The sequence below is a fragment of the Spermophilus citellus genome (assembly GCF_964194105.1).
Source record: "Spermophilus citellus genome assembly, chromosome: 3".
Taxonomy (NCBI): domain Eukaryota; kingdom Metazoa; phylum Chordata; class Mammalia; order Rodentia; family Sciuridae; genus Spermophilus; species Spermophilus citellus.
Window position 1 is genome coordinate 20,431,066 of NC_138184.1, and position 16,484 is coordinate 20,447,549.

Here is a 16,484-nt window from a genome sequence, read left to right on the forward strand (position 1 = left end):
TATATTGCATTTTGTACTTAGGAAAGGGAAAGGAGATTTCTTCCTTTCTTCTTCTTTTTTTTTTTTTTTTTTTTTTTTTTTTTGGTAGCAGGCATTGAACTCAGGAGCACTCAACCACTGAACCACAACCCCAGCCCTATTTTGTACTTACTTAAAGATAGGGTCTCACTGAGTTGCTTAGTGCCTCACTGTTGCTGAGGCTGGCTTTAAACCTGCGATCCACCTATATCAGCCTCCAAAGCCTTTGGGATTACAGGCATGCACTACCAAGCATAGCTGAGAAAGGAGACTTCTGGCAACGATGTTCAGCATTCTGAAATAACATTCCAAAAGCAATTGTCTCTTGCAGCAAAGTTATTATTGGCTGTAAGAACCAGAACACTGTCACCATGTGAAAAAGTGTATATACTGAAAAAAATATATATATACAAACAAGGATTTTGAGACCATCAAGCATCTCTCCCTCTTGAGGACACCCACAGTCTATTTTTGAGTTTGTACCCCTTTGCTGTCCTTAAAATCTTTGTTTGTACCTTGATTATTGACAACTCCTGAAATTGTTTTCTGTGGCAAACATGGAGAACTTTCCTTGGGCCAGACACAGTATAGACACAGATATCTATAATTTGAGAAGCTCAGGAGGCTGAGGCAGGAGGATCTCAGCAACTTATCAAGGCCCTAAGCAACTCAGCAAAACCATTCAAAATAAAAAATATAACAAGGGCTGGGAATGTGGCTCAATGGTTGAGTGCCTCAGTTCAATCCCTGGTGCCAAAAAAAGAAAGAAAAAAAAAAGAACTGCCTGGGGGTTGAGGACATAACTCATCATTGATAGAGTGCTTGCCTACCAAGTACAAGGCCCTGGGTTCAAAACAAAACAAACCTGCCTGGGGCCCAGTTGAGATCCCTTTCTCTTTGGAGGAATCTCAGAGCCCTGTCTGGTGACAAATTGGTAATTTTGGTGATCTTCAGGAACTCAGAAATCTAGCCCACATTCTTAGTTAACCTGGGATGTCACAAAAAAATAGACTGGGATGCTTACTGCTCAACCCCAGGACTGCAAAGGCCCCAAAGTGTTTTCCAATCCCAAAGAAAGGACATGGAACACTCAATGGAGAGGTTTTAGACATTTTATTACTCACTCCTCGGTGGTGGCAAGCCACAATGCCATGGAGGGCCAGTCTGTGCCTACAAGCTGAGGGAATACATATATGATAGGTGGCATGCCCACCTTGCAGGTGGACTTCCTTCAGACGTTTTATGAGTTCATTCCTTGGTCACTCTCTTTCCTAATGATTGGAAGTAAAGGAAGTGGCCCCCTCCCGACTTCCCTTGTTACCACATTCTTTTAGAGACCTAACTCGTTGCAAGCTTTCCAGACAGTGATTAGTGTTTAACCCAACACTTAGGATATTGGAAATGTCTTTTCTCATAATTCTGGATGCTGGAAAGTCCAAGATTAAGGTGCTGGCCAATTTTGTTTCCTGGGTTGTAAATGGCCACCTGTGTCTGGCAGGGAGAGAAACAGAAAATAAAGGAGGAAATACAAGCTCTCTGGTATCTCTTCTCATGAGAACACTATTTCCATCATCAGCCCCCTGCCCTGATAACTTCAACTAACCTAAATTTCATTCCAAAGGACCTGTCTCCAAGTAACCTCACACTGAATTGAGGGAAGAGACACAATTCAGTCCCTAGCACCATCTAAAATGCTGTGAAGTGTCTTATCTAAGGTTTGGCAGGGTGGTGAGCTTGAATAAGCCCGTTTCCCTGAGGAATCTGTGGAGCAGAGCTACTGTGCCAACCCTGGGTTGCCTTTACATTTTTCAGAATGAAGAGACATAAATTTCCACCTTCATGTGCCATGGTTATTTCTTATTCTCAAACTAACTTAATCTTAAACTGATACCACTACATGAGAAAACAAATTGCCTGAAGAGCCTGGAACTGTAGAGCACAGGTAGCTGATGTTCATGATGAAGGTCTCCAAGCCATGAACGTCGATGCACTGTTTCCTACTACACCAGCCAGGAGGACGAGTTATTTATATCATTTGGTTAGGGGACAAGATGCTCTGGCCTGGATGAAAGACCCTCTGACAAATATTGGCTATTTAAGCTACATTGTTACAGGACCTCTCCAAACCAGGGACACCCAAAGGTTTTTACATTTGCCCCACCTGATACTTACCCACTGAGGGCTGAGCCCCTCTTCAGTAACCCTCTTAAAAGTACTGCCAAGTCCATCTGTGTTGTGGACTATGGTGCCAAGGCCAGACTCTGCAGTCCCTCATTTTGCCTGTGTTCCAACCCCTTTTCCACCATTTAATGCCTATCTGTGGGCCATCTTCCTAACCTCTGCCTTATTGACCCTGTCTGTAAAACTGAAAATCTTCCTTAGGGGCATTGTGTGGGTTAAATGAGTAAAACATATAAAACAGCCACATAGAGTAAGCGTGCCCTGTAACTGCCATGTGACATAAATAGCTATAGCTTGGTGTGGTAGCATGTACCTGTAGTCCCAGCTTATCGGGAAGCTGAAGTAAGAATGCTTGAACCCAGGAATCTGTGACCAGCCTGGGCAACCTAAAACCCTTTCTTAAAATAAATAAATTAAATCGCTTTAATTATTAATTTGCTTTCCTGCTGAGACATGGCCCAATAGCATTTCTGCCAGAAACTCCAGGGATAACCTATAAGGCCAGAGAAACTACTGCTTTTCTTTATAGAAGGCTGTGGGAACTGTGCCATTTCAAGCCATAACAGCCTCCAGTTTCAGGCCTGTCAGGGGAGGCTCAGTAAGCACTGCAGCCCCTCTCAGCTCTGGAAGGCTGGTGCAGGGCAGGGCTGGGCCAAGTGGAGAAGCCACACAACATCCAACCTGCTCTTTAGAAAGGTCATGGCAGTGTTATCAAGAGGGGTCCACCTTCTCCTAGAATTACATTTCCTGAGACATCCTCTCATGGCCCTGGATCAAGAGGTCACAGATTCATTTTTCTCCTTCCTCAGCACCATGACCCTTTAGACCATACTCTAAAACAGATCCTACCCCTTGGGACCCAAACTATGCCTTCACCTTCCCCTCCATGACCTCTTTCTTATCCCCTCATCAGCCAAGGCCTCTGCTTAGGCTCTAGAAGGAGTAGCAGCTCAGTAGCCCTCTCAAGGACATGGAGGCCCAGATCTAAGGCAATTGGCAGTAACTGCACTCACATTACACTTTGGAAGTAAAAAATGTTCTCCCAGTCAGGTAAGGCTTGGTTTCTTTTATCCATGCCTACCCTGACTCCAGCAGGCAAATGGCAGGCCTGTGCAACAGGGAGCCTTATAATGGCTGTGAAAGTTTACAGCCCTTATTGCATCCCAGTCAAACAGGTTAGGGATTTTTCCTGATTGGAGGTAAGGAGCAGGGCTATCCCACAATGCCCTAGTTCCCACCATGAGGTTTGAAAGAACAATCTTGCCCTCAGCAGGATGGCCTGGTTCATGCCCCGCTGACCCAAGGCCAGAGAAAGCTGCTGGATAGGACCCAAGTCCCAGAGGAAGCTGCCGTTTTCCCTTCTTCCTCTTCCCATCACCTAGCCACTCCTCCAAGATGCTACATCTTATCCCAAGTCTCTATTCTTCCCCTACATGGCCCCATCCCCAACACTCCTCCCCACTCTATCCCCAACCTCTGCAAGGTGCAGCCTCCTCCCTCCCCTTCCCTCCCCTCCACACCTCAGGCTCACCTGTGCTGCACGTGGCCTGCAAGTGCATCCATGGCTCCATGAGCCCGTATGGGAGGGCAACTGTAAGCTTCTGGCTGGCAGCTCTAGGGAGCCAGCTGCATCTTTTTGGTCCTACTCTTTCTCTTGCTGCATCCCTGAGAGGTGGGAGGAGGCTGAGAATACCTCAGTTCTTACTCCACTGATTTCCTGGTAGACTTATTAAAGGATCAGACGAAGTCTCGGTGGAATGTATCACCCTGAGAAAGTAAGTCTTTGATTTGACATTAAACCTTTTTTTGTGTGCAGTGCTCGGATGCAACCCAGGGCTTTGATGTGCTAGGCAAGCCCCTAAGATTGAGCTACACCATCTGCCCAATAAACCAGAGAAAAATATCAGTGACACATACACCAGGTAAGAGTAATTTCTTTACTATATAGAGAACTTGTACAAAGCAGTCTTTAAAAGGACCAACAACAAGAAAAACTGCTAAAGAGCAGAAGTAAGCAATTCATAGAAAAAGAAATACACATATGGGTTTCAAACATGGGATATGATAACTAAATTCACTTGTAACTAAATGCAAATTAAAACACAAGAGCATCTTTCATTTATGAGATAAGACAATACTCTCATAGAGGACTCAGAAACTGGGGATTTTCATATACTTAATTGGGAACTGCATTCCCAATTTCTATTGAAATACCAAATGCACCTGCCCTTCTAACAATTTACCCTGCAGATAAGTCCCACACATACCAATGACAGTATGCAGGGATATTCAGCACAGTATTTTTTGTAAGAGCAAAAGACAGAAAAGAACCTACCAACAACTGAGCACTCTATATGAATAATGGGATATCCAAACCATAATTGGAACATCACATAATAATGAAAATAAGAATGAGGTAGATTATATAGGCCAATAACAAACCATCTCCAAGACATGTTAAATGTAAAAAGCAAATTATAGACATTATGCAACCTAAGCTCCCATTTGCGATCTTTAAAGGGACTACTAAACACAGTAAACACATGGTCATGGCCAATCCCTGGAGGGATGCTCAAGAAATTTAACAATGGTTATCTCTGGGATAGGAGACCAATTGTCTGGACTGGGAAGGAATCTTACTTTTCTTTTATTCTTTTGTACCATTGATCTTTTTACCATAGGCAAGCATTACACTTTCACTTGTTTTAATTTTTTTGGTGCTGGGGATTGAAGCCAGAACACTTTACCACCAAGTTATGTCCCCAGCACTTTTCATTTTTTTTAATATTTATTTTTAGTTTTGGGTAGACACACTATCTTTATTTTTATGTGGTGCTGAGGATTGAACCCAGTGCCTCATGCATGCTAGGTGAGTGCTCTACCACTGAGCTACAACTCTACACTCCACTTTTCACTTTTAAGTTAGGGTTTCACTAGGACACTGACCTTAAACTTGTGATCCTCCTGCCTCAGTCACTGGAGTTGCTGGGATTACAGGTGAGTGCCACCATGCCCAGCTGTACTTATGACAGAGGACTACTAGTTGAGGACTGGAGACCCTGGCGAACTTCTAAGTCAGTGTGGGAAAGGGGCACAGGCTTCGGTGTCAGAGTCGTTCTAATTCTGACTCTGACTAAAGGCTTTGAAATGAGGATGGTAAGACAACTTCCCTCCTCAGGTGAGGATTAGATGAAATAAAGCACATTTAACATTGAGAATGGTGTCTGGCACTCAGGAACACCCCCTCACCTAATTGATGCTTACAAACTTTCTTTTGGCTCAGCAGGCTGACTTACCTCAAGGGTGCCCAAGTCCCTGGAGGGAAAATACCAATGAGATCAAAGGCAACCAAGAAGACAAGACATTTGAGATGGGTTGGGGTAGCCAGGTGGCCTGTCAGGACTTGGGTTACCTCTTCCTTTACTCCTAAGTCCTTCTCTGTAAACACAGGGCAGCTCCAGAGAGACCAACCATGGCTTCTCAGACCTGGGCATGGCCCCATTTTTGTTATGTACTAGGTCTGCACCCAGGTTCTAATTTGGAAATTGGATGCTGGATCTTCTATGCCTCCTAAGTTCTGCTCATTTTATCTTCAAAACATCAATCTGTCCCTTTCCCTTTTGTCTCTAGGACAAAAGTAGCTAGGTCAGAATTCAATGGTTTTTCTTGAAATGTGAGGGCCCGGGGTGAAACAAAAAATCCTGCCAATACAGTTTATAGGAATCCCTTCCCCTTTCTCAGGCCAGTCTCCATGCCCAAGCCAGAATGTCACAAACATATTCCTTGCTGAGCTTCCCCAGGCATTAGGTATTTGGTAATTGGGGACCTTATGAATCCACACTCTTTATTATTCTGTTGTTCTTCACACTCCAGCCCATGCTCAAGAAAATCTCACCACTCTGAAGAAGCTATGTTCTTTACCTTTTATTAAACCTTTTCCTTCCCAATAATGAAAGTCATTCTGGCTCACTATAGGAAAGACCATGCAGGAAAAAAATCTAACCATCTAACCAATCTATCCTTTCAGTCTTTTCTATGCATGCACATTTTAGAAAACAGCTCTGTAGAATTTTTATACCTTGTATTATTCATTTACTGTTACTGTGACTATCTTCTCGTTATCATTATTCTTGCTGAGGGTGATAAAATGAAGGAGATAGGTGATCAAGCCTGCCAAACCTCAGAGAAGGAAGGCCACAAGGAAGAAGTGGGATTACCTGGAAGTTTGTTATAATAACATGACTCCCTTTTCTCCCATTTCAAGAGAAGCACTTAGTAACATTTGAATCACACACAAAAAATATCAGAAGATTTTTTTGCCAAGGAAATGTAAGTACTCCAAGCAAAAGATTCTGCATTCTGGTATTTACAGGTCTCCAGGGAAATAGTTTGCTCTTTATCAGTCACTCTAAAAGAAAGCCTTTATTTAGTGGGTAAATCCTACTTCTACAGAGGTCTCAATTGGCTTTTTTTTTTTTTCTAATGCTTAGATGGGGTCTTGCCCAGGCTGGCTTTGAATTTCTGGACTCAAGCAATTTTCCTGTCTCAGCCTCCCAGGTAGCTGATTACAGATGTGTGTCACCATGCCTAGCTTTCAACTGAACTTTTTTTTTTTTTTTTTTTTTTGGTTATAGATAGACACAATATCTTTATGTCATGCTGAAGATCATGCCTCACAGGTGCAAGGCAGGCACTCTACCACTAAGCCCCAGCCCCAACTCTTCAATTGAACTTCTGACACATGCACATGAGAGAATATGTGTATATCAGTAAGTACCAGAACATACATAATGAAAATCCCCAATGAGAGTAAACTAAACAAAAAAAGGACTCAGGGGAAGGTACATAAAGTGGGTACAAGTGACAGAAAAGACTTTTAAGAAAACCCTTCTAATTAGAATACTCAGAGAGGGACTAGGGGGTATATCTTAGTGGTAGAGCATTTGCCTGGCATGACCAAGAAATGGGTTTAATCCCTAATGCTGCCAAAGAAAACAAAAAAACCTTAGAGAAATTTGAAAGGTTCTCTAAAATGAGATCAGCATGTTACCAAAAAACAAAGGAAAGAAAGAGAAAAGGCTCTTAGGAATTTAACTTATTGACATAAACATTTTTAAAAAAATCTTAAATGCTGGGGCTGGGGTTGTGGCTCAGCAGTAGAGCACTCGTCTAGCACATATGAGGCACTGGGTTCAATCCTAGCACCACATAAAAATAAATACAATAAAGGCATTGTGTCCAACTAAAAAAAAAAAAAGTCTTAAATGCTGAAAAATACTCAAGGTATGCCCCCAGAAAGTGGCACAAGACAAGGATGTGGAAACAAAGGAAGCAGTGAGGATCAATCCAAAAGGTCCAACATTTTATTGACAGGAATCCACAAGGAGTAAAAACAGGAAAAAAAAAAATGTGAAGAGGGAATTATCATGTAAATAACAAGAAGTCTTCTAAGAGAAGTACCCAAGTTACTATATTAAAATTTCTCAATGCATTAGGGAACTGAATACACCAAGGAAAAGATAAGACTAAAATTTTGAGGCATGGGAGTGTGGGAACAGATCACTATACTATAAATACCATTGATTCTCCAGGGAATGAGAATCAGGCTGGACTCAGACCTCTCATTAGCAATAGTGGATGCTCTAAGTCAGTGATGTTATGACCACTTCTGAGGAATTTTTCTACCTAAAATCCAAGATTCAGTCAAACTACCAATCAAGCATGAGGTCTTAGAAGTCTGATATGGACAAGGACTCAACAGCTTTGCCTTCCGTATACTCTTTGCAAAATTACTTGAAGATGTGCTGCAATGAAATGAGGGAGTAAAGACAGGATGATAAGGAATTCAAGAAACAATGGAGCCTAGTAGAAGATGGTAAGCAAAGAGGGCATCCATGCCAAACTACAGCAGGAGGTGTGAGGTACCACCTAGAAGGGAAATAAACAGGAGGAACGTGGGGGGGGGGGTACTTAAGAGATATATCTAATTGATTGGAAAATTTGTAAATGACTGAAGATGTGCTGAAAGCAAACAGTACAAAGTAAAAAGAAAGTCAACTAGAAATTTCAGTGAAAACAAAAAGTTGCCCCAAAAAGAAATACAAAGGTCTAGATTGAATAATATTCACATGATCATAGTAACATTCATACTTCTTATTTTTAACTTTTAGACAAATCAAAGCATAAAAGAATATGGTTACAGAACAGTACTTTAGAATTATCAGACTTGACAATGTCAGAAGTAAGGAAGAAGAGGAAAGAAGGGAAGAGTACATCCAACATTGAATGCAATGGGGAACTGAGATAGTTCACAATTAATGCAATAAAATTAAATATGTAAATATAATAATTTATTTTTCTTGACTATAAAGTTGTTTCTTATAGAAAATATGGAAATTACTTTTTAAAAAACTGTTTAATTACCCATACTTCTGTTATCCAGGGACCTATGTTTGATTCTACCCTCTAAAATTTACCATCTGTATGGCTGTGAAAAAAGTCACTGAACCACTTATGTTTTCTTGTATTTCATTCAGGTAATGTGTCTAAATACTTTTAATAGTATTTAGTCAGTATAAGTAATAACAGATGTTGAGAAGTGTACTACACATACAATTTTAAATCCAAAAAAAAAATTTTTTTAAAACCAGGGATTGAACCCAGGAACACTAACCCTTAACCACTGAGCCACATCCCCAGCCCTTTTTAATTTTTATTTTGAGACAGGGTCTTTCCAAGTTGCTTAGGGCCTTTCTAAATTTTTGAAACTGACTATGAGATTGCAATCCTACTGCCTCACACTCTTTTTTTTTTAAATATTTTTTAGTTGTTGATAGACCTTTTATTTTATTTATTTGTATGTGGTGCTGAGGATCGAACCCAGTGCCTCCCACATGCTAGGCAAGCCGGCTACCACTGAGCCACAGCCCCAGCCCTGCCTCAGATTCTTGATCCGCTGAGCAGAGGTTTTTTTCTCTTTAAAACTTAAAATTTGGGCTATCGTTGTGGCTCAGTGGTGGTGCGCTCAACTCACGTTTGGGACCCTGGGTTTGATACTCAGCACCACATAAAACAATAAATAAGTGAAATAAAGGTATGAAAAAAAAACGTAAAATCTGGACACATACCACCATATCATGTTTTTTTGTACTTCTAAATATATTTCACATGCCCTTGTCCACAGACAGTCAAAGGTTTCCCAGTGATGGGGAACTGAACCAAATCTTAGGGAAGCAGGAGGAATTGGATAGGAAAAAGAGGTGGTAGGGTGTTAGAGGCACTGTGGAAGGTGTGAGCAAAGGCACAGAGAAGAGCAAGCAAATGCCTCTAGGCTTTAATAAAAGGTATGAGGGACATACAGAGATAAGGCTGGAAAGAGATTATGAGGGGCTCAATAAATGATGTCACAGTAACCTGACATTTTTCACGAGACACACCAGGGTTAGTAGACCTTATTTGCTTTGGCACTCCAGGATCTTCTGAAGGTATGTCAAAGGACACACACTATTTTCTTAATGAACAAGTGATACATAGGAAACCAGAATGTCTCCTGAGAATTTCATCTGGGTGCTCCAAGTAGCGGATGTAACGCCACAGGGAGGAAATTGGGAGAAGCAAGATTTAAAGGCTGTATTTGGCAACAGTCTTAAGAGATAACCATAATCTGACCTCCGTTTTAAAAAGCCACACAGGTGATTATGCAGTGCAACTTCAGGTGCTATGTTAAGCCCTACAGATCCATGGATTTCCTTCAGGGAGCCTGCATGACACTACAAAAGAACATGAAGTTCAACAAGCATTTCTTTTCTTTTTTTTTTTTTAGAATTTTTTTTTAAATATTTATTATTTTTTAGTTCTCGGCAGACACAACATCTTTGTTGGTATGTGGTGCTGAGGACTGAACCCGGGCCGCACGCATGCCAGGCGAGCGAGCTACCGCTTGAGCCACATCCCCAGCCCCAACAAGCATTTCTTAAGGGAAAGTATTCACAACCTTCATGAGATTCTCAAAGGAGCTGCAACTGCATGAAGGTTAGGCACACTGGATGAGGGAACAAGTGAACTGTCAGATGTAAGAGAGGGATAACTGTCTAGGCAGGGAAGGAGACTCAGAACAAAGACCTCTTCTGGAGCCTGGAAGAATCCATGGTTAATGATCCTGAGAGTAAATGTACGTGCATATGCGTATGCATGTTAGGGGCTGTCGAAGTCTTTCTCCTGGGCTCTCAAACTACCTTTAGTGATTTCATTATCAGTCTTTCATCATTGTGCTCCACTTAAGACACATCTATTGGTCTCCTTTGTGACAGATTTCCTGGCTTTTTGTTTGTTTTTGCAGTACTGGGATTGAACCCAGGAGTGCTCCAGCACTAACTTACAGCCCCAGCTCTTTTTATTTTTTATTTTGAGACAAGTCTCATTAAATTGCCTGGGCTAGCTATGAACTTGCAATCCTCTTGCCTCTAGGTTTCCAAGTAGTGGGACTACATGTGTGTTCCTCCATGAAGAGCCTCTTGCTCAATCTTCATGCCAATCACCAGACAAGGAACAGAGCTTTTAATAATTAAAGTATGATAACTCTTAACAACTTTGGGAAATGGAACTTTGGAATTCTCAACCACTTCTAACAAGACCAGCTAATGGAGAAGGGAAGAGAAAAACCTAAGCCAATTTCAACAACAAAGGGTGATCATTCTTCCCCTATTAGAAACTGTAAGGAAAATTGCAGGTTATAATTTATTTTGAAAGTTATAAGTAAATTGGGAAGAGTTGTTGTTAGTAATCTACTTGGCTCACACCATTTGGGTAGGATTGAAGGTCTTGAATCTGGATGTGGGATTGTGGAAAGCCAGATCTGAACATGAAATTTAAGCAGAAGCATAAGAAGTCATAATATATACATAAAAATGTGTTATGCAACGCTTGGTTTTCACATATAAATAAAAAAGTTTGGTATATTCTCTTAAATACAAATAAGGTCACATAATCCAAGCAACTGAAGTTTGGCAGGGGCACTGAAGGACACCTAATCGAGCTAATGCAGAGTAAGTGTTCTGTTTTGCTAACACTGTACATGCAGATCCTTACACTGGAGCCTCCTTTCCACCTTTGATCATACATTATATGCCTGTAGTAGCTCCTAACTTTGACAGCACACCGCATTCCCCTCCGGGGTTTTAAAAAATAATGAGGCATGGACATGGCAAGTTTTTAAAGTATGCTGGGTGATTCTAACATGAGACCAAGGTTGAAAACCATTGCTTTATTTCAAGCTGAGTCAGTGATTGCCAAACCTACCTCTGCATCAGAATCACTTGGGTGACTTTCCACCCAAGAATGGAAATCTTTAGCCAGGATATTACAATCATCCATGAATAGAGGATTTGAACTTGTCTTAATGGTCATAAAGTACCCTTTGGTCTCTTGGGTCAAGTTCACAAAGCCATCTCAAACCCACAGACTAGCTTTCTTGACATTCTGAGCTTCCTGATCAGGCAGGGGGAAAAAAACTAACTTGTTCCTAATCTCAGCAAAGAAACTTGGTTTATCCTTGGGGGTCTGCTCCTAGACAGAGAGCAGGAACAGTCACCGTTAGGGTCAGTAAGGACATGAGTATTTTTTATTCCTATTTTTGAATTCTTTTTATTTCTTGTATTTGTATCTCTAGAGTGAAAGTGGGAAACAACGGTGCATGTACTTTCACAAAAGATTTCTTGAAAGAGAAAAACAATAAACTTTCTTTTGTATATGAAAATGCTCTGTAAATTAGAAAACACTATGTGATTTATATTATTTAGTCTTAAGCATGGAACTTCTTCAGAGAGTTGCACCAGACTGCTTATCACCAGGCTCAGTGTTTATAATATACACTACTGGAATGTCACTGGAATGGCGTCAGGAGACAGACCCAGAAATCAAGAGACCAAAATTCTAGTACTAGATTCGCTACTCTTGGTCACATCACCAAAAACACACCCCAAAATCTATCACTTCAGTTTCTTCACCCAAAAATGAGACTACATACCCTTTCTCAGGCTCCCTCACAGGTCTGGATGAAGGTTAAGATGGTTAGGAGAGCAGCAGGTCCCAGGATTGGTTATAGGTGGTCACTTCTTACTTGGCCTCATGTTATATGACCACTTTCAAGTAAATGAGAAAACACTTCTGCAGTGTTCTAAGGATGACAATGGTCTATGGGAAAACATGAAATCACTGACAGGTATCATACTATACATGAAGGCAAACAACAATGAAGTTTTATATAAATACAAGGCAATGATATTACAGAACTCTATTGCATAGTTTTATAAATCATTTTTCCAGGAATCGAGGCTGAACAGCAACAAAGATATCTTACCTGAGCCAGTTTCTTCAACCTTCTAGAAGTTTTCACATTCCAACACTTCTGAACTTCTTAAGAACCAAATTAACATTTTAGGAATCCCACTGTGCCTCCTCCCTCTCCATTCACTCCCCTCTTTGGTCTTGTCAGAATTAGAAGAGTTTACCATTTCTTCTAAATACCATCCAGAATGTGAGAATGAAACCCATACTGAGATCCTGGCTGGGCTTGAGCAGAATAAAAGCAGAAGCAACTGGGACATATCTCTAGGCAAGCTTTATTCTTTGACTTCTCTATCAGAGAAAGGGCATGCTATTTGCATCTCACCTAAAAGGAATACAATGGGAATTAGAGGGCTGGTGGAACTGTTTGAAAGGAGTTGTCAACCTTAGCAAATGAATGTAGCTGTGTGTTGTCTCCATCATTCCTTGAGCACCTGGCCTTGCAGACTGGGGAATGGTCAGAACAGACTCATAGGAAGTCCCCAGAGCTTTACTATACCAAGGTTCAGGAGAAGGAGGCATAGACAACAAATGTTTTATATTTCTGTTCATTTTAGTGCTGTAGATTGTTTTTTTTTTTTAATTACCTAGGGAGCGTAAAGCTTATATTCATAGATGAGTTGTTGTTGAATGCCTACCCCAAATGGTTTCCTTCCTTAACTAGTTATCACTTAACCCAGAATACTATAATACAAAGGTCAAAGCTCCAGAATTCAAACAAGGAAAACCACCTTCCTGTTGCTCAAGCAAATACCAGTTTTAAAAAACAAAATTAAGCAAAAAAGACCTTTCCCAAAATAGGCTTGTTATCAACTAGCTTTATACGACCCATTCCTAAAAAAGCCACATTCCATTTCAGAAAACATGACTGCTTAGGACAGAGCCCTTGCCTTTAGGTGCTTAGTTTTCTTTTGCTTAGTTTCTGTAAGTAAGTAACCTCCGAAATGCTTATTTGTGCTGCCTTCCTGAAAACTGTAACTTGTTTTTACAAAGGAGAAAGAAAATCGCAAAGAGGTGTCTAACTTGGCAGGTAGCATGTTATGACCAGCCGCTAAATGTCTTCCTCACCCTTTCTTATTCAACAAGATGGGTTCTGTGGTGTCGCATGAGGTGTGAGTTCGAAATGAAAGCCGCACCGCACTTCTCACATTCGTAGGGCTTCTCCCCAGTGTGGGTTCTCTGATGCACAGTAAGGCTTGACCTCTGCCTGAAGGCCTTGCCACACTCGTTACATGTGTAAGGTTTTTCCCCATTATGTATTCTCTGATGAATAAGTAGATAGGAACTACACGTGAAGGCCTTCCCACACTCATTACACACATAAGGAAGATCTCCACTGTGAATTCTCTGGTGGACAATAAGGCAAGAGAGCTGACTGAAGGCTTTCCCACATTCACTGCAGTCATAAGGTTTCTCTGCAGTGTGAATTCTCTGGTGCACAATAAGGTGTGAAAAACAACTGAAGGCTTTCCCACACTCTTTACACTCATATGGCTTCTCACCAGTATGGCTTCGCTGATGGACGATAAGATTTGCACTCTGGGTGAAGGCTTTGCCACAGTCATTACAAGCAAAGGGCTTCTCCCCAGTGTGGATCCTCTGGTGGACAATGAGGTTTGAGCTCCGCGTAAATGTCTTTCCACATTCATTGCATTCATAACACTTTTCCGTAATGTGGACTTTCTGGTGCCGGGCAAGCTGCGAGCTGTAACTGAAGGCTTTCTCACATTCACTGCACTTAAAGGTTTTTTCTAAAGAGTGAATTTTTTGGTGGACAGTCAGATTTGAACTCTGAGTGAAAGCTTTCCCACATTTTGCACAAACGTAAGGTTTCTGTCCAGTGTGGATTCTCTGATGTACAACAAGGTTTGCACTCTGGATGAAGGCCTTCCCACACTCATGGCACTCAAAGGGCTTCTCCCCAGTGTGGATTCGCTGATGCACGACAAGGTTTGCACTCTGACTAAAGCCTTTCCCACATACGCTACATGTAAAAGGCTTCTGCCCGGGCTGGATTTTCTGATTTTTCATACAGCCAGAACTAAGGCTATATTTACCCCCAGATTTCTTACATTTTTGGTCTTTCTCTTCTTTGAAGTTTTCAGGTAAGTGACAATCCTCCACTGTCACTTGTCTGAAATCTTTCTTTTCCTTCTTTATTTTCTGCCTCTTTTCCATGTTTCCTGTTTCACATGATTCTCTTAATTCAGGTCCTTGAGTGTCAACTTTCTGGATTCTTCCTGACACTACAAGGGGTTTTTCAGTTTCATCACATATCTCAGATTTTGGAACAAATAACTGTAGATTCTTGGTTTCAGCATCTGAAATGAAAAAAGAAAAATACAAATGTTAGCTTAGTCTGGCCTAGATAAAAAAATATCAAGTCAAAAAGGCCAGGAAGCATATGACTTCAGAACCTTTACAAATTTGCTTCATTAAAGGAAGGAATCCCTTCATGTTACTCCTCCGCTGTAGATTCTTCTGCAGGGACCATGTTCTGCCCCATACCTGGCACTGAATGTGCTCACTCATGCTCTTTTTGGCTTTTCCACTTACCTCCATGAGATATTAACCCACTGCCTCATAACAGAGAAGCCCATGCACTTCAGACCCCTTTGTACACCGGCATGAAGGTAATTTTGTATGGATCTCACACTAAGACTAGTTATGAAGGACACCAGCCTCTCCCTAAGCTTGCCTTTTACCTGAGCTACTGGTGTGCATTTGCTCCCAATTCACCATTTGATTAGATACAATCTCCCCCTGTGAACAAAAAACTACCAAGTTGAGCCTTACCGTGTGAGGATGGTGAATATCATAGACAGAGTAAACATGGACAGAAAGGTCACGCTGGATGTCAAGAAGTCCAAAGAAGTCAATAGCATCTGAAACATGAAGAGGCTGTATAGCTCAGAGGTTAAAAACATGGACTCTGGAGCCAGACCGCCTGGTTTCAAATCCCTACTCTACTATTAACTAGCTACGACTTTGGGCTAGTTAACTTCTTTGTTCCTCAGTGTCCTAATATCTAAAACAGGGATAATAATACTATCTACCTCAAAAGGCTATGATTGGATTAATGCAATTACTCTGTCAACTGCTCAGAACAGTACATGGGACACATCAAGTATTCTGATGTCTGCAGTGACTTTCAGTCTGATGGATGGTGCTGTTAGGGGCCAGGAGGAAAGATGAACCCTTAAGGGATGGGAGCTGCTATGATGACAATCAGCTACAGTAGGAAGGATTAAAGAAGAAATTGAACATAGTAAACCTTTATTATGTTCCTTGTATCAAGGAACAGCTTAGTATTTCATCAAGGAAAGCTGACATTCCGGTGGAGTTAACTGTTTAGAAATATATAATCTATAAAACTTGAAACTTAACTGAACATGAATTAAGGAAAAAGTATAAGTGTTCTCACTTTTATAAAAGTACTTTTAAATGTACAGATGAAAGTACAGTAAGTTATGTTTAAAGGTGTAAAAAATGGTTTTTAAGGGAATAAACTTTAATTCAACATTAATTAAAACTGAGACATTTAAAACCCAGTGATCACTTCCAAAATATTTTGTATATCATAGGTTGAACATTCCTTATCCAAAATGCTTATGACCCAAAGTGATTTGGTTTTTCAGATTTTAGATTATTTAGAGACATGCACGTGTGCGCGCGCACACACACACACACACACACACACAAAATGAGATATCTTAGATGGGACCAACGTATAAACTTGGAATTCACTTATGGCTCATATACACCTTATACACATGGTATGAAGGTAATTTTGTACATTTTTTACCATACCTGTGTTTTGACTAGAACGAGTCATAGGAGGAAAGTGTAAATTTTCTGTTTGTCATGCTAGTACTCAAAAAGTTTTGGATTTTGGAGTATTTTGGAATTTTGGATTAGGGAAGCTCAACTTTATCATTGAG

General features: G+C 40.9%; 1 protein-coding gene across 1 annotated transcript in view; it reads right to left on the reverse strand.

The window, feature by feature from the left end:
* Window positions 1–4,855: 4,855 nt before the first annotated feature.
* Window positions 4,856–16,484, reverse strand: part of LOC308643320 (uncharacterized protein) — a 35,342-nt gene continuing 23,713 nt past the window's right edge. The window contains exon 11 of the mRNA XM_081283221.1: window positions 4,856–14,864. Within this exon, the coding sequence (XP_081139347.1) occupies window positions 13,618–14,864 (1,247 nt within the window). The 3' untranslated portion in view covers window positions 4,856–13,617. The remainder of the gene's footprint in view (window positions 14,865–16,484) is intronic.